Source organism: Halichoeres trimaculatus, unplaced genomic scaffold (assembly GCF_033239565.1).
Source record: "Halichoeres trimaculatus isolate MK-OKI-2021-1 unplaced genomic scaffold, fHalTri1.1 fHalTri1_scaffold_16, whole genome shotgun sequence".
NCBI classification, from domain to species: Eukaryota; Metazoa; Chordata; class Actinopteri; order Labriformes; family Labridae; genus Halichoeres; species Halichoeres trimaculatus.
The window spans coordinates 28,829,766-28,844,306 of record NW_027437194.1 but is presented as its reverse complement, the minus strand read 5'-3'; the positions used below and the strand labels follow the sequence as shown (position 1 = coordinate 28,844,306).

At 40.5% G+C, this 14,541-nt stretch overlaps 1 protein-coding gene across 3 annotated transcripts; it reads left to right on the top strand.

Annotated features, from left to right (window-relative positions):
• The first annotated feature begins 5,648 nt into the window (after nt 1–5,648).
• Nucleotides 5,649–14,277, top strand: LOC141805449 (syntaxin-2-like). 3 transcript variants are annotated; one of them, XM_074690525.1, is made up of 9 exons: nt 5,649–5,788; nt 6,123–6,188; nt 6,269–6,368; nt 7,866–7,940; nt 9,642–9,715; nt 9,872–9,980; nt 10,385–10,458; nt 13,797–13,934; nt 14,012–14,277. In XM_074690525.1, the coding sequence occupies exons 2-9, from the start codon at nt 6,138–6,140 to the stop codon at nt 14,216–14,218; spliced, it is 828 nt and encodes a 275-aa protein (XP_074546626.1). In that variant the 5' UTR covers nt 5,649–5,788; nt 6,123–6,137; the 3' UTR covers nt 14,219–14,277. The 3 variants fall into 3 exon arrangements, with proteins under 3 accessions (XP_074546626.1, XP_074546625.1, XP_074546623.1); XM_074690524.1 differs by having other exon boundaries at nt 5,649–5,885; nt 6,126–6,188; XM_074690522.1 differs by having other exon boundaries at nt 5,650–5,885.
• The last annotated feature ends 264 nt before the right edge of the window (nt 14,278–14,541 follow it).

The window sequence follows — 14,541 nt, the reverse complement described above, 5'->3', positions numbered from 1 at the left end:
ATTTTTGTCTTTAAATAAATTGAAATAAGACTTTTTTTTCTGGACATGTATGATTTTTTTTTTTTTTTTTTACACTGATAATAAACAAAACCACTTGATACGATTTGAGATTTTTTTGCAGTGTTTACTTGACTTAAAATTTGAAAGTGTAGCTTTCTGTCTGACAAAACTGTCTTAGAGTTGTTTCAGGTCTTTTTTAAATAAAAATAGGAAGTGAATAATGGAAGTAAAAAGAGAGAAAATAAGTGGATCAGACATAAACATCTACAGCTACACCTTATTCCAAATATCTGCAGTACTCTGACATTCTCTGCTGGGATTACAGTTAAACCCTGGTGAAGATTATTGGATGGATCCATAACGAATCACCCTGGCAGTGTTAATGCTTCACTCCACCCACTGAGCGTTACATGATTGTATCAGATCCAACTTTTAATCATGGAAGTAAAAACCCAATTATGCTGGATTGCACTGAGCGTGAACCTCAACCCCTGCACGTCTGGTTAATGAGCTGGTTCATGTGGAGTGGCCTACATTCACCCTGGAGTCAATGGATGCTATGACCAAAATCACCATGTATGTTTAGTGATAGTAATATAAAGCAGATCAGATATCTTCTGGAAAAGGAGTGGGAGCAGCAGGTTATGAAATAATTACTCTTAATTGTCGTACTGAGGGGGACAGAAAGAGAGCTAAAATAAAGAATTAAAATCTATTTCTAACGAGCTATGAAATATGTAATGGTGCTGAGGCACTCTATCTGTTTTTTGGTGCCACATGATTGTTGACGTTAGGCCAGTTTAAAAGAACTACACTGACGGGTCAACCATGACACGTGACAGCTGGGTGTTGTCCATCAGTGGCTCACTGGTCTTTAGGGGTCGTTTTCATCAGTGTTGGAGTAAAATTGCTCCCCACAGCGAACTGCCTGCTGACTCCTGTGTTAACCGATCTGTGAAATCACTCCTGAAGCTGCCAGTAAGCATAAATTATTGATTTATATTTCCAACTTTTAACAAGTTAAGAAGGGGTCCTGAACTGCTCCACATAAAGGGCATGGCAACAAAACTACCATGGCTACTGCTCACAATATGTAAAGAAACTTTACTCAAAACTTTTAATTAAACACTTAGCCTCCTCTTAACTGTAAATTTTAAAGGTATATATATTTTCTAATAATTGTAACTACATTTTAGAAGCATTACTATGTTTAGAATGTGTAAGATAAAATCAAAGATCAATTTTTGGAATTTGCTAAGACAGACAAAAAAGCTCTTTAAAATACAACACAAACACTTTGTCAATGTTGAACTAATCACCCACACTGCTCAGGTGTGATCTCCTCCTCTCTGCACAGATTGTCTTTACATCTTGAATATTCTTTAGTGCCCTCTGGTGAACCCTTTTCTTTAGTTCTTTCCACAAATGTTCAGTTGGATTTAAGTCAGGTGATTGACTAGGCCATTCTAACAGATTGATTTTCTTTTTTTGAAACCATTTGAGAGTCAACTTTGCCGTGTGCTTTGGATGGTTGTCCTGCTGGAAGGTCCAGCCACGTCTCATTTTCATCATCCTGGTGGATGGCAGCAGATTCTGATCAAGAATTTCCCCATACATGGCTCCATTCATTGCTCCGTTAATTATATGAAGTTAGCCAATAACATGAGATAAGAAACAACCCCATGCCATGATGCTTCCACCTCCAAACTTCACTGTTGGTATAGTGTTTTTTGGCTGATGTGTAGTGCCATTTCTCCTCAGAACATGGTATGTAGTATGACAGCCCAAAAGTTCAATTTTTGTCTCATCTGACCAGACAACATTCTCCCTGTATTCTACAGGCTTGTCAAGATGCTGTTCAGCAAACTTTAAACCAGCTTCAACATGCCTTTTCTTGAGGAATGGAGTCTTGTGGGCTGAGTGTCCACAGAGGCCATGGCAGTGGAGTGCATTGTCTATTGTTTTCTCTGTAACAATTGTACCTGCTGCCTCCAAGTCTTTCTGGAGCACTTTCAGGGTGGTCTTTGGCTCGTTGAGTACTCTTCTGACTATCTTTCTGACTCTCTGGTCAGAAATCTTCAAGGAGCTCCTGTGCGTGGCCTGTTGATGGTAAGGTGGTGCTTCTTCCACTTGTGAATAATGGCCCCAACGGTGCTGACTGGAATATTCAGGTGCTTTGATATAAGTCTGTAACTAGTTCCATTCTGATGCTGAGCAACAATCAGGTTGTGAATGTCTTCAGAGAGCTCTTTGCCTTTACCCATCATGAGGTGTGTGGTATTTAACTGCTTGGTGAAAAAACGACCTTTTTTATAGGACCATCAATTTGCTCTAGCCCAGCTGATGTTGGTTTGCACTGATTGGAAGTTCAAGTAATAATTAGTGACAGATATCAGGTGGTATGGTGTATTTCCTTGCCTTCCATGGTGTGTTCAATACTTTTTTCCTGTGTAATTTTACTTAATTCCACATAATCATTGTTTATGGACCTGAACGTTGTACGTTCGTTGATATTGTTTTATTTTTAACTAAGCACTTACCTTTTCCTTTGTGTTCTTCCTTTTCCTTTTTTTGCCATCTTTTGTATGTATCATGGCTTCTTCACCGTGGCTGTCTGTATGAGACTTGACCCCTGCAAGAGATCAGCACAGGTCAGACAGGTTGACAGAAGCTGCAGCAGCCAGATTACAGTCAGATAATGGTCGTGGCCTTTATTTTTTCAGTAAGCTCAGATACTTTGAGAAATATTTTGATTGGGTGACTTTTTCAGTCACACCTACGTTTTCACAATCTCTGCACAGCTCTGCCTGTTGTAGATGGTTGTATTTTTATTGTCAAGTTCTGTAATCCTGTCATAGGGTCGTATACTTTTGATTTTGGTGTCATTCCTCTTTTTAAGAACATAATCCATGTTTTTTAAAGTCTCATGGCTCCGTGAGCAGAGACTGAAGGCCTTGCTCTGCTGTCTGAGCCGTCTTTGAGTGGCACAACCAGGAATTTGCTCTGAGAAGGAGTTCCCCAACCCATGCATTACAATGACATCTTAAACCCTGTTATCCTGCAGAAGCATATTGTTTTGGATGTAAGGGACTTTGAGAAGAGTGCACAGAGAGCTGGCTGCTAATCAGTAATTACCGCCTCATTACTGCCTGGACAGGCTGCTAGCCAGAAATGGCTGAATTACCTGTGCAGAGCACTGCAGGTGTTGCGTATTCAGGAGCTGTTGTGGAGTGTTAATCAACTATGTTTAAACACCTCTGAGACTCCATGCCTTGTTTGAGCACTGTGCTTTTTTCACACAGTTTAAAGTCTTCTAGTATGTGTTGTTACCTTGAATGAGCTTCACAAAAAAAAAAAAATGGATCTTTAACTGTTGCTTACGTGATGCGCAGAGAAAACCCAGCTCCTGATAGGCTGCATATGTGCTGTAACATTTCTCATTATCAAACATAGAGCTCTCAGAAAAATGTCCATCTTAATTTGATCATACTTAGAGTGCTGGGTCATGACTGGTTTATCACATTTTAAGGAGAAGAAGAAAGGCCCCTCTTCCACAGTTTCTGATGTTATGGCTACCTCTAGTGGCCAAAAGATGAAAATGCATCAATTAATAAAATGAAATATAAATTTTATTGTGATCAAAAAATACATTAAATTCAAGAGATACTGTAGTGTCTCCTTTTCCTCTAAAGGTAAGTGCTTCCATCTCCCTCCTGAATAAATATTACACACATATAGCTGTAGTCTAAAGGGCAGAGGACACCAAGTGTACGGTCGTTTTCATGCTGAATGCACGAGTTGAAGCCTCTATGTAAAGACATGCAGCTGCATCTGTGTTCATACCTGTGTCAGAGGACACATGACTTATTTATGTGTCAGATTTCTCACTTACCGCTTGGATGGTGTGTGGAAAATGAAAGGTCATGATTTCCATATTTTCTATAAAGCATAAATGCATCATTTGCCACAGCTGCAGAAAAACAAAAGGGATTTATGACATGTTAAAATGTTTCATGGGTTTTATTGTTTGAAGCTTTTGTTAAATTGGACATATAGAAACAAATCCATCCTAGTGGTTTTATTATAACTGTTAGTATTATTTTTGTTATTATTACTTTATTTTGGCATCTTTTTTAAAACTTGCACTTTAAAAGACAGAGTAAGAAATACAGGAGATAAGAGTGTTTGAGCAGGTGTGTGACTACAAGAGCTTAATATAGACAGTTACAGAGCAAACAGCCTGTCCCACACCCATTATTAAAATTGCCCATATGGCATCAGGCAGTCTCTGAGATACAACTTGACAACTGTGTTCTTTTATTCAATAAAACTAGAGAAGTTTATTTTTTTCTCCCCTTCTTTTGTGTTGTAAAAACCAAACTTTGGAGTGTTAAATCACTGTAAATTAAAAATTCCAAGATGTGGACCACAAAGCTTCTCCCCTCACAACCAGAAGAAGGAAGGAGCTGTATCGTCCAGTGAGAAACCAAGAAGCTCTTTAGTACCCACAGGCACACCTGCATTATTTATGAAAAGCAGCTCTTATGATTTGTGATGGAAGCTTTTGTCTGTCCCTCTCATGCAGAAAAGCCAGGGATGGATCTGTTATTGCAGCATCTCAGGTGAAAAATGTAGATGCAGTCATTCTTTCACGTCTCTAGGCACGCGGTAAATTCCACCTTTGTTCAAGTGTAGACACTAGCAGTGTATTTAGCCTTGGAAAGCAGCTTGGAAGTTATGGTATCCAAAACAGCTTGTATCAAGAAGACCCAAACATAATTGAAACAGTCAAGAATTACCAAGTTTACTCTTTTTGTTTATTAACAGGAAGAACAGGTTAAGTGACCAAATCAAATCAAAATAAGCACCATAACTATTTTCCCCAGCCAAATACCTTCCCCCCCAAAACTAACAAAATACTGGTGGGCCAGCTGAAATGAACAAAAGAAAGGGAGCCATCACTGTCCAGCCTATGTGAGGGCCGGCGGAACAGGATTCTCCCTTCTACCTGAAGAAAAAACCTAAATACCTAACCAATGGAAATAAAACCGAAAACTAGACCACTGGACCCACCAGAAATAAAAGAAGAAAAGAAAACTACTTAAGGTCACACAAAACCAGCTTCTGCTCTTCCAGCCGCTCCTGCTGCTGCTGAGTTGAATGAATGGAATCAAGAGAGCAGAGCTGCAGTCTCCTTCCCCCTCTTCACAGCCACTAATTACTGCTCAGCCACACCTGTAGAGAAGACCAGAGTGAGTGAGGCTGATCAGAGAGTGAAAGGGGAGCGCATGTAACATCCACCCCTTCTCAACCTGAGTCGTGAGACGTTTAATGACCGTTTGAATAACGTAGGACGAAGGCACATCAAACTAACATCAGACATAAACAATATCACCCAAAGTAACCTTAAAGAGACAGTGCGTCATATAATATAAGTCTTTTAAACTGTATTACTGAACTCAATGGTTATGATCATCACCATTGAGTTCAGTCGTCTTAAGGACTATTTAATTCTAACTTTAAAGTTAGAATTAAATAGTCCTTAAGACTATTGGGTGGCACGTAAAGTAAAGTTGATTAAAATATCTCTCTGTCTCATCTCAAACTATTTAATGCGGTAATTCAAAAGATGCTTCAGTCTGCTCTGTGTACCTGTTCGCTGAGCAGACAGGTGGCGGTTGGCTTCTTTGTTTGCTCTCCGAAACGATAACGCGCCTGCGTGCACGCGCTCTTTATTACACACAGGTGCGCTCCAGGCAAGGAGAGAGGAGAGGACACACGACGGCAGGTAGCGCAGGTCGACCTTTTCCGTGAATAGCGAAAGTAACAGACACAACCAAGCTGCGTTACTCCGTTTACTGATAAAAGCAGGGAGCATGGCGGACGTGAGTATCACCAGCAGCTGTTTCAGGCAGTTTGAATACTTCATGTTGTAAAACGCTATATAACATGTAGAATGTGTTGCTGATTTCTTTAGCACAGTAAAACCGGTTTCATGTTGATATCATTCCTATCTGACCTGTGGGTGGGTGGCGTTAATGTTGGGGGTGCTTGAAAGGTTATTTTAAGCTACAGGTGAGTTTTTCAAGCGCTCACTTATTTCCCTGTTTCCTGTTTAACAGCAGCGACGGGACAGTATGACAGCTGCTGCAGAGAGCTCACTGAACATCGAGGATTTCTTCAAAAAGGTAAACCTCTCACAGTTTGTTTGTCCTCTGTCTCGTCATATCCAGTTGTAGCTTACTCCTGTTTGTGTTTACTCATACAGGTGGGAGAGGTCAGAAGCCTCATTGAAACAATCTCCAGTCAGGTAGAGGAGGTGGAGAGGAGACACGGCGCCATCCTTTCCGGGTCAGACCATGACAAGAGTAAGTTATCCAAAGATACATGATCACAGCCCGTTCTGTATGTCTGTGGTTAGAGTTTATGCAAATGATCAAAACAAAGTTTCAACTGATGGAGAAGCAGAAACATAATACCTTCATGCTGAGACTTGCAGAGGTCTAGCTCCTTTGAAAGGGTACAGTAAGTAAGTACTCAGAGGACAAACAGAGCAACAACAACAAAATAGATATCTGCCTTTGACAAACATGTTGCTGCTTTTTGTAAAAGCCACATGCTCTACAGGGCAATTTACTGAGACATTCATTAAAGTTTATGTAGTTTTGAATTTTACAACTCTGAATTAGTACACAGGTGTTTGAATTGATTTACAAACCCATATATGTTTACACACTCACACTCTGATCATTAGCATTCCTACATGCACAACCCTGTAGAGGGATTCTTTGTTTATGAACTACGGCGGATGCGTGCGCATTTTAACTGCAGAAGCACTGCAGAGTGCAATGGTTTGACAACCAACGTGGGGGAGTTAACCACCAAAAAACAATTTTTTTTAACTTAATACCATCAATATCAGTCAGTTTACCACAGATGAATTGAAAAAATTGCCAAGCGAATTGCAACAAACCCTGGACCCAATATTATCGTTGAGAACTACCCTACTAACAATTTTTTATTCCCAGAATGTTCTGGGAACAAAAGCTCTGACGTTCCTGTTGGGTGTCTTTGTGTTTGATTTCAGGTTGCCACTACGTTCCCATGGAAAGTTTGTGTTACGTTCTTGTACGTTGTAAACATACTGTGTTTGGTTAGATGTTTGGTTCTCCCAACGTTCCTGTGGTTTGGTTAAATTGGCATCTCTCAACCTTCCCCTAACCTTTAGGGAATGTTAGTTTTTGGTTGTATTGAAAGTCCCCCACCACCTTTAAAACCCCATAATTGTATTTATACCTGTACTTTGTAAAGCCGTATAAGGCTTTACAAAGGCTTTACAAAGGATTTGGGAGTTGCCTGTCAAGACACACTGTCCAAGGCTCAAAGTTTCCATTAACATGAACTATTTGAGGTTTAATAAACACATTAAGTGCAACGATATCTACTTCTTTCTTGAGTCTGTTTACATATGCAAAGTGAAACATTATTACTATAGATTGAAAATGAACCATTTAATTGTGATAAATCAAAATTAATCCACACTAACCCTGAGATTGATGTGATAAAAAGTAATCATTTGAAAGCACTTTTATAAACACAACTTGTCTTACCAGCTACACATATTGTGTTTTCTCCATCAGGATTACACCGTTAGTCTTTTTGAGAATTTAATTTCATTAAAAAACATGTCAAAACAACCAGCTGACAATTTAAACTGCCGTCAATGTTAAACTTTCTGTTTGAAGAAGACGAAGCTGTGATTATTGTAATATGGAATGTGTCTCCTGAATGCACAGCTAAAGAGTACATTAAAAATGTGAATGTAACTGTAACCGTCTGCTATGCTGCTATATGTTTTTTTTAAGAAAGCAAAAAGGAACTGGAGCGGCTGAATAATGAGACCAAGAAGAATGCAAACCTGGTCCGAGCCATGTTAAAATGTGAGTAGAGACCCTACTGAGGATTTCTTGATTTTTTGCCCTCTGGAACTGCATAGTCTGATTAGGGGTGGACGATATGCCAGTTTCATCACAACAGTATCAAAATGAATTTTGCTATACCGTTGTTACCACGGTAAAGAATTGTTACACATAATGTAGTCCAAGTAGTGGTTAATCTATGTGGGAGATTTATTTCTCCCAATGTGAGAAGACACCTTTCTGCCACAGCCATTCTAAAAATACACTTTTAAGGCCAGTAACATTGAGTCAGTGACGTGACAAAGTAAACATTTACCGCGTGCGGAAAGCGAAACAGCTGATGTGTGTGTGATGGCTGCCCTGTTTTGGACACAGGCTGTACATCGTTATAGGTAAGTGTCTATGGTCAAACCTCAAAACCTAAAATGTGATACAACCATTTTTAACAAAAGTAGTGGCATCAAAATAAACATTTTGAAGCAAACTGAAACCGAAGTTTGTGAACTGTGAGCCGCTACATTTTTGACACACTTTGAACCATGCGACTTAAACAATGGTGCGGCTAAATTACAGATTTTTACTGTCTAACGGGCTTCATAGCCTCTTAGCATTACAACAAATACAATTCTCATTCTTCAGTCAAAATCACTGCCACCGATCTGTCAGTATCTCTGTGTCTGTTGTCTGTAAAAAAACACAATAGCGACGGAAAAATCACGGCAGCAAAAAGTTGTGTCTCACGCCACAGCCGTCTGTGTTACAGAAGCAGTGTGCAGGGGACTGAAAGCTCAGATACTTAAGTGCTTCATTAGACAACCTTACACGCTTCAGAAAACATCATCAATTTAGAAAAACTCATGGAACAAAAAAACTAGTTAATTATGTTAATTTTAACAAATTTATTGACATCCACAATTTTATTAGTTAACTGCTCACCCTTTTCAAATAAAATGGGAAATTTTTATTTTTTCTGTAAATATTCTTCTTTCCTCAGACCCAGTTTGCTCACCAGTACAGTGCACTTCAAGCGTGAAATGGGATAAGTTTCTCTTCCTAAAGCACATTGAGGGCAAAAGACTTTTTCTTTTACAGTATTAGACATTTTCCACCTGCTAGGTAGGATGTGTACACTTATTACACAGAACAGAGTCAGAATCATGTTTTGAAAAGACTTTACTTTTTTACATGTTGGAAAACCGCGATATACCATATATATCAATTCAATTCAATTCAAAGAACATAATTTATCCGTTAGGAACTTCATTTGTGCAGAGCATCAGTGTGTGTTCAATACAACATGCATTCAAACAGTCAACCTAAAAATACTGATAAAGGACAATTGATTAAAACAAATTAATGAGTGAATAAATAGAGCTAATAAAAAACCATACCAAATACCATTATCGCAACGTGAAGGAAGAATATCGTGATATAAATTTTAGGCCATATTGCCCACCCCTAACTCTGATTATCCTCAAACTGCAGGAGCGATAAGGAACAACTTGTGCAAATGAACAGTGTTCATTGTGCAAAGTTATGACCCCAGTAATGTTCAAAACAATGAACAGGAACTATGCTTGTTGACCACTTCCTCTTGGTATGAGGTTGACATAGATAAACAGCGGGGGATGAAACTTCAAAGACTGCATGTGGTGAATAGCAAGTTAAACTTTGCTCATGTGTTTTTTTCTTTTTTTTGGATCTGTCTCACGTTTTCTCCAGCAATGCAGAAGGACTTTCTTGAAGATGACACCCGTACCCGTGCTTCAGTAATTCACAGAATTCACCAGAACCAGGTCTGGACAGACAGCCGGCTTTAAGCTTGTCACATGCTTTATTTGTTTCAGAGAAACCACACTGTTAGATAAATCAACAACTTGAAATAACTTGAAATAACTCTCCAGAGCTTAGAGCAATAATCTGATGTAAAACCGTTGATTCTCTTTCACCAGATCTCTCATCTGACTCGGTGGTTTGCTGATGTCATTCGGGGATACCACAAGGCTCAGATCTGCTTCAAAGAGAAATGCAAAGCTAAAATTCAGAGGCAGTTAGAGATCGGTGAGTTACCAAAACATAAACAGTAGTTAGAGGGAGTCTGTCAGCTCTCCTTAACCATCAAGAAATTCTCAGGTGTTGTGGAGTTTATTGTTTATTTCTTCCTATCAGCTGAGTGGGACATAAGCATTACATATTAAGCACTTTAGCTTTGTTTCCTTAAAGATTATAGTTTATCTCAGTGTCTCTGAAGAATCAGATGGAGACAGGGGAGTAATTTCAAGTTTTTCTGTTTTGGCGCTACACACCTGTTTACACATTCACAACACCAAAACATCAGAATGTCCCCAGCATTGGTGACGTCTGTCACTGCCTCATTCAATGATTTGTAAATTAACCAGACACACTTCCTGAATCCTGCTCACTGTGATGATCATCTGATAAACTTTGTTTTCTTTTCATTGGAGTTAATAAAAGAACTACAGATGAGGAGTTAGAGGAGATGCTGCACCGTGACAATCTCACCATCTTCATATCTGATGTAAGTGAAACTTTCTAAATCCTGGAGCAAGAAAAAAATGTGTGAACGACTGATCAGGATAATGATAAGAGGTTGGTTGAAGACAGAAGGGTTTAATCTGTGTTACATTTATACTTCCATTTGGTAATTTGCAATTTCTTAACAAAAGTGAATCTTATGCTGTTAACCTTGGCTTGTGGCAGCAGACATCAGCCACATTTGTCTATGGCCAAGGGCCAAAAAAGTTTTTTTTTTTTTAGCAGACACTGTGAGGGCTAGATGCTCTTGTGAAATATAAAGATAGAATAAATATTTTATCCTATTTAATAATTTATTGTTTGATACAAAAATTTTCATTCCAAATTGATGTGATTGTTTAGAATTTGTTAGTGTTACCAATCATATTATCTTGACTGCACTTAGCCACCAGGGGGCGATTGCAATATTTAGGTTTCATCTTTGTGAGGCTGTCTAGCTGTCCATCAGTGTGAGATACAGTGTGGAAGGTTGTAGAGAACAGAGGTAGGAGAAAGGCCTTAACATGTTAAAGCTTATGAAAGGTCTCACTCAAAGAGCATCAAATGGAAAGTTGATGCAGTAAACAGCTGTAATAGAGCTTTAAAAAAGAATAAACTGATGAGTATTGTAACAGACTGGGTGGGATGTTGATGTTAGATGGTGACGTGTTCTACTCTTAGGGTGATTTACTGTGTGCACTGAGATTTACAGAGCTTAAGCGAAGGCATCACAGTTGTGGGTTGTGTGGAGATGGGGTTCACTGACCGGATGGGGTGACGTGTTCATGTTGGACAGCAGGTTTGAGCGGTACTTTTTCTACACGTAAGGTTTTGCCATGTTTGTCCAGGAGCTGTAGAAAGCTTTTTGTGTTAGTTACAGCCCTAAGCTTCTTCTGTAGGAAGCTACAGTCTTTATTCAGTGCCATATTTTAGAAATGCTGTACCTGTGTGCCTTATTTCAAACCAAAACTCTCTGCTGCTAAAATGGGGCCCCAGGATATGGCCTAAAACCAATATCTCAAGATCTTTAAGCTATATCATGATACAGGATATACATCTCCATATACTGATTTGTAATCCTACATTGTTATATAAAGTTTTAAATTCAACACTATGAAGCATAAAATGACGCCAGTAAAACGATTCAAGCAGACCCTTCAGTTGGATTTTTAAATATTGCATTTGCAAAACCCAAACTTGTGGCTGAAGAGATATGCAGGCAACTCTTTTCCCTCCTCTTAACATGAAAACACACATGCTCAGATGAGTCTTCTGGGTGGGTGGGGGTGTATGCTGCGTGCTGTGACTAAAGCATCAGCAGAAAGTGAAGGAAGTGAAACTGGAAAGAGAATTACATACTGACATCATAAAACATCTACTTGACAATTTATACTCAATGGTTGCGATGTAGTCATTTCATCTCATATGCGACAGCCCCTGATTTATTGAGTATATTCGATACACACACACACACCTCTGCGCTTAAGAACATAATCAGAGGCGTCACCACAACACAAAGCATACAGGCTTTAGGAGTCTCATCCTGAACAGTCAGAGGCCCTTCAGTCAGAGAAACATCTCTACTCCTCTCTCTGCGTGTAGCCAGTTTGTGGTTATCTTGACTCAAGGCAGGCTACACCACAAGCTTTATAGGGCTACTGTGCTCCTCTTTAACACGGTGGAGGGTATTCAGTGACTTGATGATCCTAGGAGCTATATTATCAGGAGCAATTGCTCCTGGTAGGGTCTCTCAAAGCAAATTGGTCTGAGGTGAGAGGCCAGATGAAGTGCAGTCAAAGAGCTCTTATGATAAGTACAACGAGGAATATGTTCACCCTGGCCGGAGGGTTTCTGAAGCCTTGACCTTGACCCTGGAGCCAGGCCTGGGGTTGGGGCCCACAGGCGAGTGCCTGGTGGCCGGGCCTTTGCCCATGGGGCCTGGTCGGTCCTGAATGGGTGACATGGGTCCATCCTCCTGTGGACCCACCATCTGCAGGAGGAGCCATCGTAGTTCGGTGCGATGAGGATCGGGCGGCAGTCAAAGGCGGAGGCCTTGGCGGCCTGAGCCTCGGTTACAGAAACTGGCTTTTGGGAAATGGAACGTCACCTCTCTGGTAGGGAAGGAACCTGAGCTGGTGCAGGAGGTAAAGAGATACCGGCTAGATATAGTCAGGTCTCGAGAGGGATTGGACTCTCTTCTTTGCTGGGGTTGCTCCGGGTGAGAGGCGGAGAGCAGGTGTGGGCTTACTCATAGCTTCCCAGCTCCCTGCCGTTGTGGCAGTATTCCCCTGTGGATGAAAGGGTTGCTTCTTTACGCCTTCAGGTTGGAGAACGGGTCCTGTTTTTTTGTGCTTACGCACCACACAGCAGTTCAGAGTTCCCATCCTTTCTGGAGTCCTTGGGACATGTGCTGGAAAGCACCCCAACTGGGGACACCATTGTCCTACTGGGGGACTTCAACGCTCACGTTGGCAATGACAGCGTAACTTGGAGGGGTGATTAGGAGGAACGGCTTGCCTGATCTGAACCAGTGCAGTGTTCAGGTGTTGGACTTCTGTGCTGGTCACAGTTTGTCTATAACTAACAACATGTTGGAACATAAGGGTGTTCATAAGTGCACCTGGCACCATAACACCATAAATCACAGATCAATGATCAACTTTGTAGTTGTAACGGCTGATCTGCAGCTGTATGTTCTGGACACTTGGGTGGAGAGGAGCAGAGCTGTCAACTGATTACCGCCAGGTAGTGATTTGGATCAGATAGCTTCATAGGGCTGATTTGATAAATAATGAATAAAGTAGTGTTGTGTTCTCATCACAAGGGCATTTTTCAGAAAACTGACCGTTTGTATGGCCAAAAAAATGGGTTAGTGGTATGTATGAGCCAGGTTAACGGTCCAAAAAAGCATTTAATTTTGGATTACAGCGCCTGATTGAACAATCCTTTGGACAGGGGGTGATGTGTAGCCATACAGCAATAGACAGATAAGATAGGAAGGGAACATGGGAGGGAAGGTCTCAAACCGGCGAGGCTCACTGCCATCAGTTTTACAAGTTTGATTTGCCCCTATCTGCGTCTGCACCTGAAATGATGAAGTTCATAAACTGCTTGAAGAGTTAATTCATCGAGGTCCACATGTTAGGGTCCACTTCCCTACCATGGTTAAACACAATATGTTAAACCGTGAGGCTAGTTATCAAGGTGAGTTACTGTGAACATCAACTTCAGATCCTAGTTGTTGTTTTTTTCTTAAGTGGGTTTTAAAAAGCAATGGACTGAGCACCTGTTTAGAGATTAGAGATAACTCTAAATCAGTGGACGCACTTTATTTCCTCACAGATCAACTCCAACGCTCAGGTTTCCAGTCAGGCTCTGAGTGAGATTGAATCCCGTCATCAGGACATCCTCTGCCTGGAGTCCAGCATCAAAGAGCTGCATGAGGTGTTTGCTGACACGGCCATGCTGCTGGAGAACCAGGTAAACTAACAGCCGAAAACCACTTGTTCTGAGCTGTGACCCAAAGTCTGACTGGTATTTTGTTTTTCTTGAACCAGGGGGAGTTGATCAACAACATTGAAAAGAATGTGATGAGTGCTGCAGAATTTGTTGATGAGTCCAAAAATAAAACCGATGAAGCGCTGACATACAAGAAAAACCCATACAAGATAGCATCAATGCCAAGCTTCTTCAAATCCTTCAAACGACAAGCAAGTACTAAAACTGCACATGATAAAAACAACCCAGAGGTGAACCACGACTGAGCTGCTGAACTTTTTTCAACACTGACTGCATCAGAAGCCACAATCAAAGCCTGCGTGTGGTGAAAAACACTTCATTCATCTCATTCATGGTATGAAGCTGTCTGCCTCTCTGGATACCTTCCTCTCCCTAAATAACACTGTCAGGATGTTACGTAGAAATGAGATGGTGTTGTGGACAGGTATGATAATGATGTGTCAAATTAGAGTTTAAAGATACAGAGGCAAAGACAGAAAATGAGGACACCTGTAGATCACACCATACACCCTCATTAGAGCTGTTATCTGTCACCAATCCTGAGACAGCTGTTGATTCCATCCTTAAG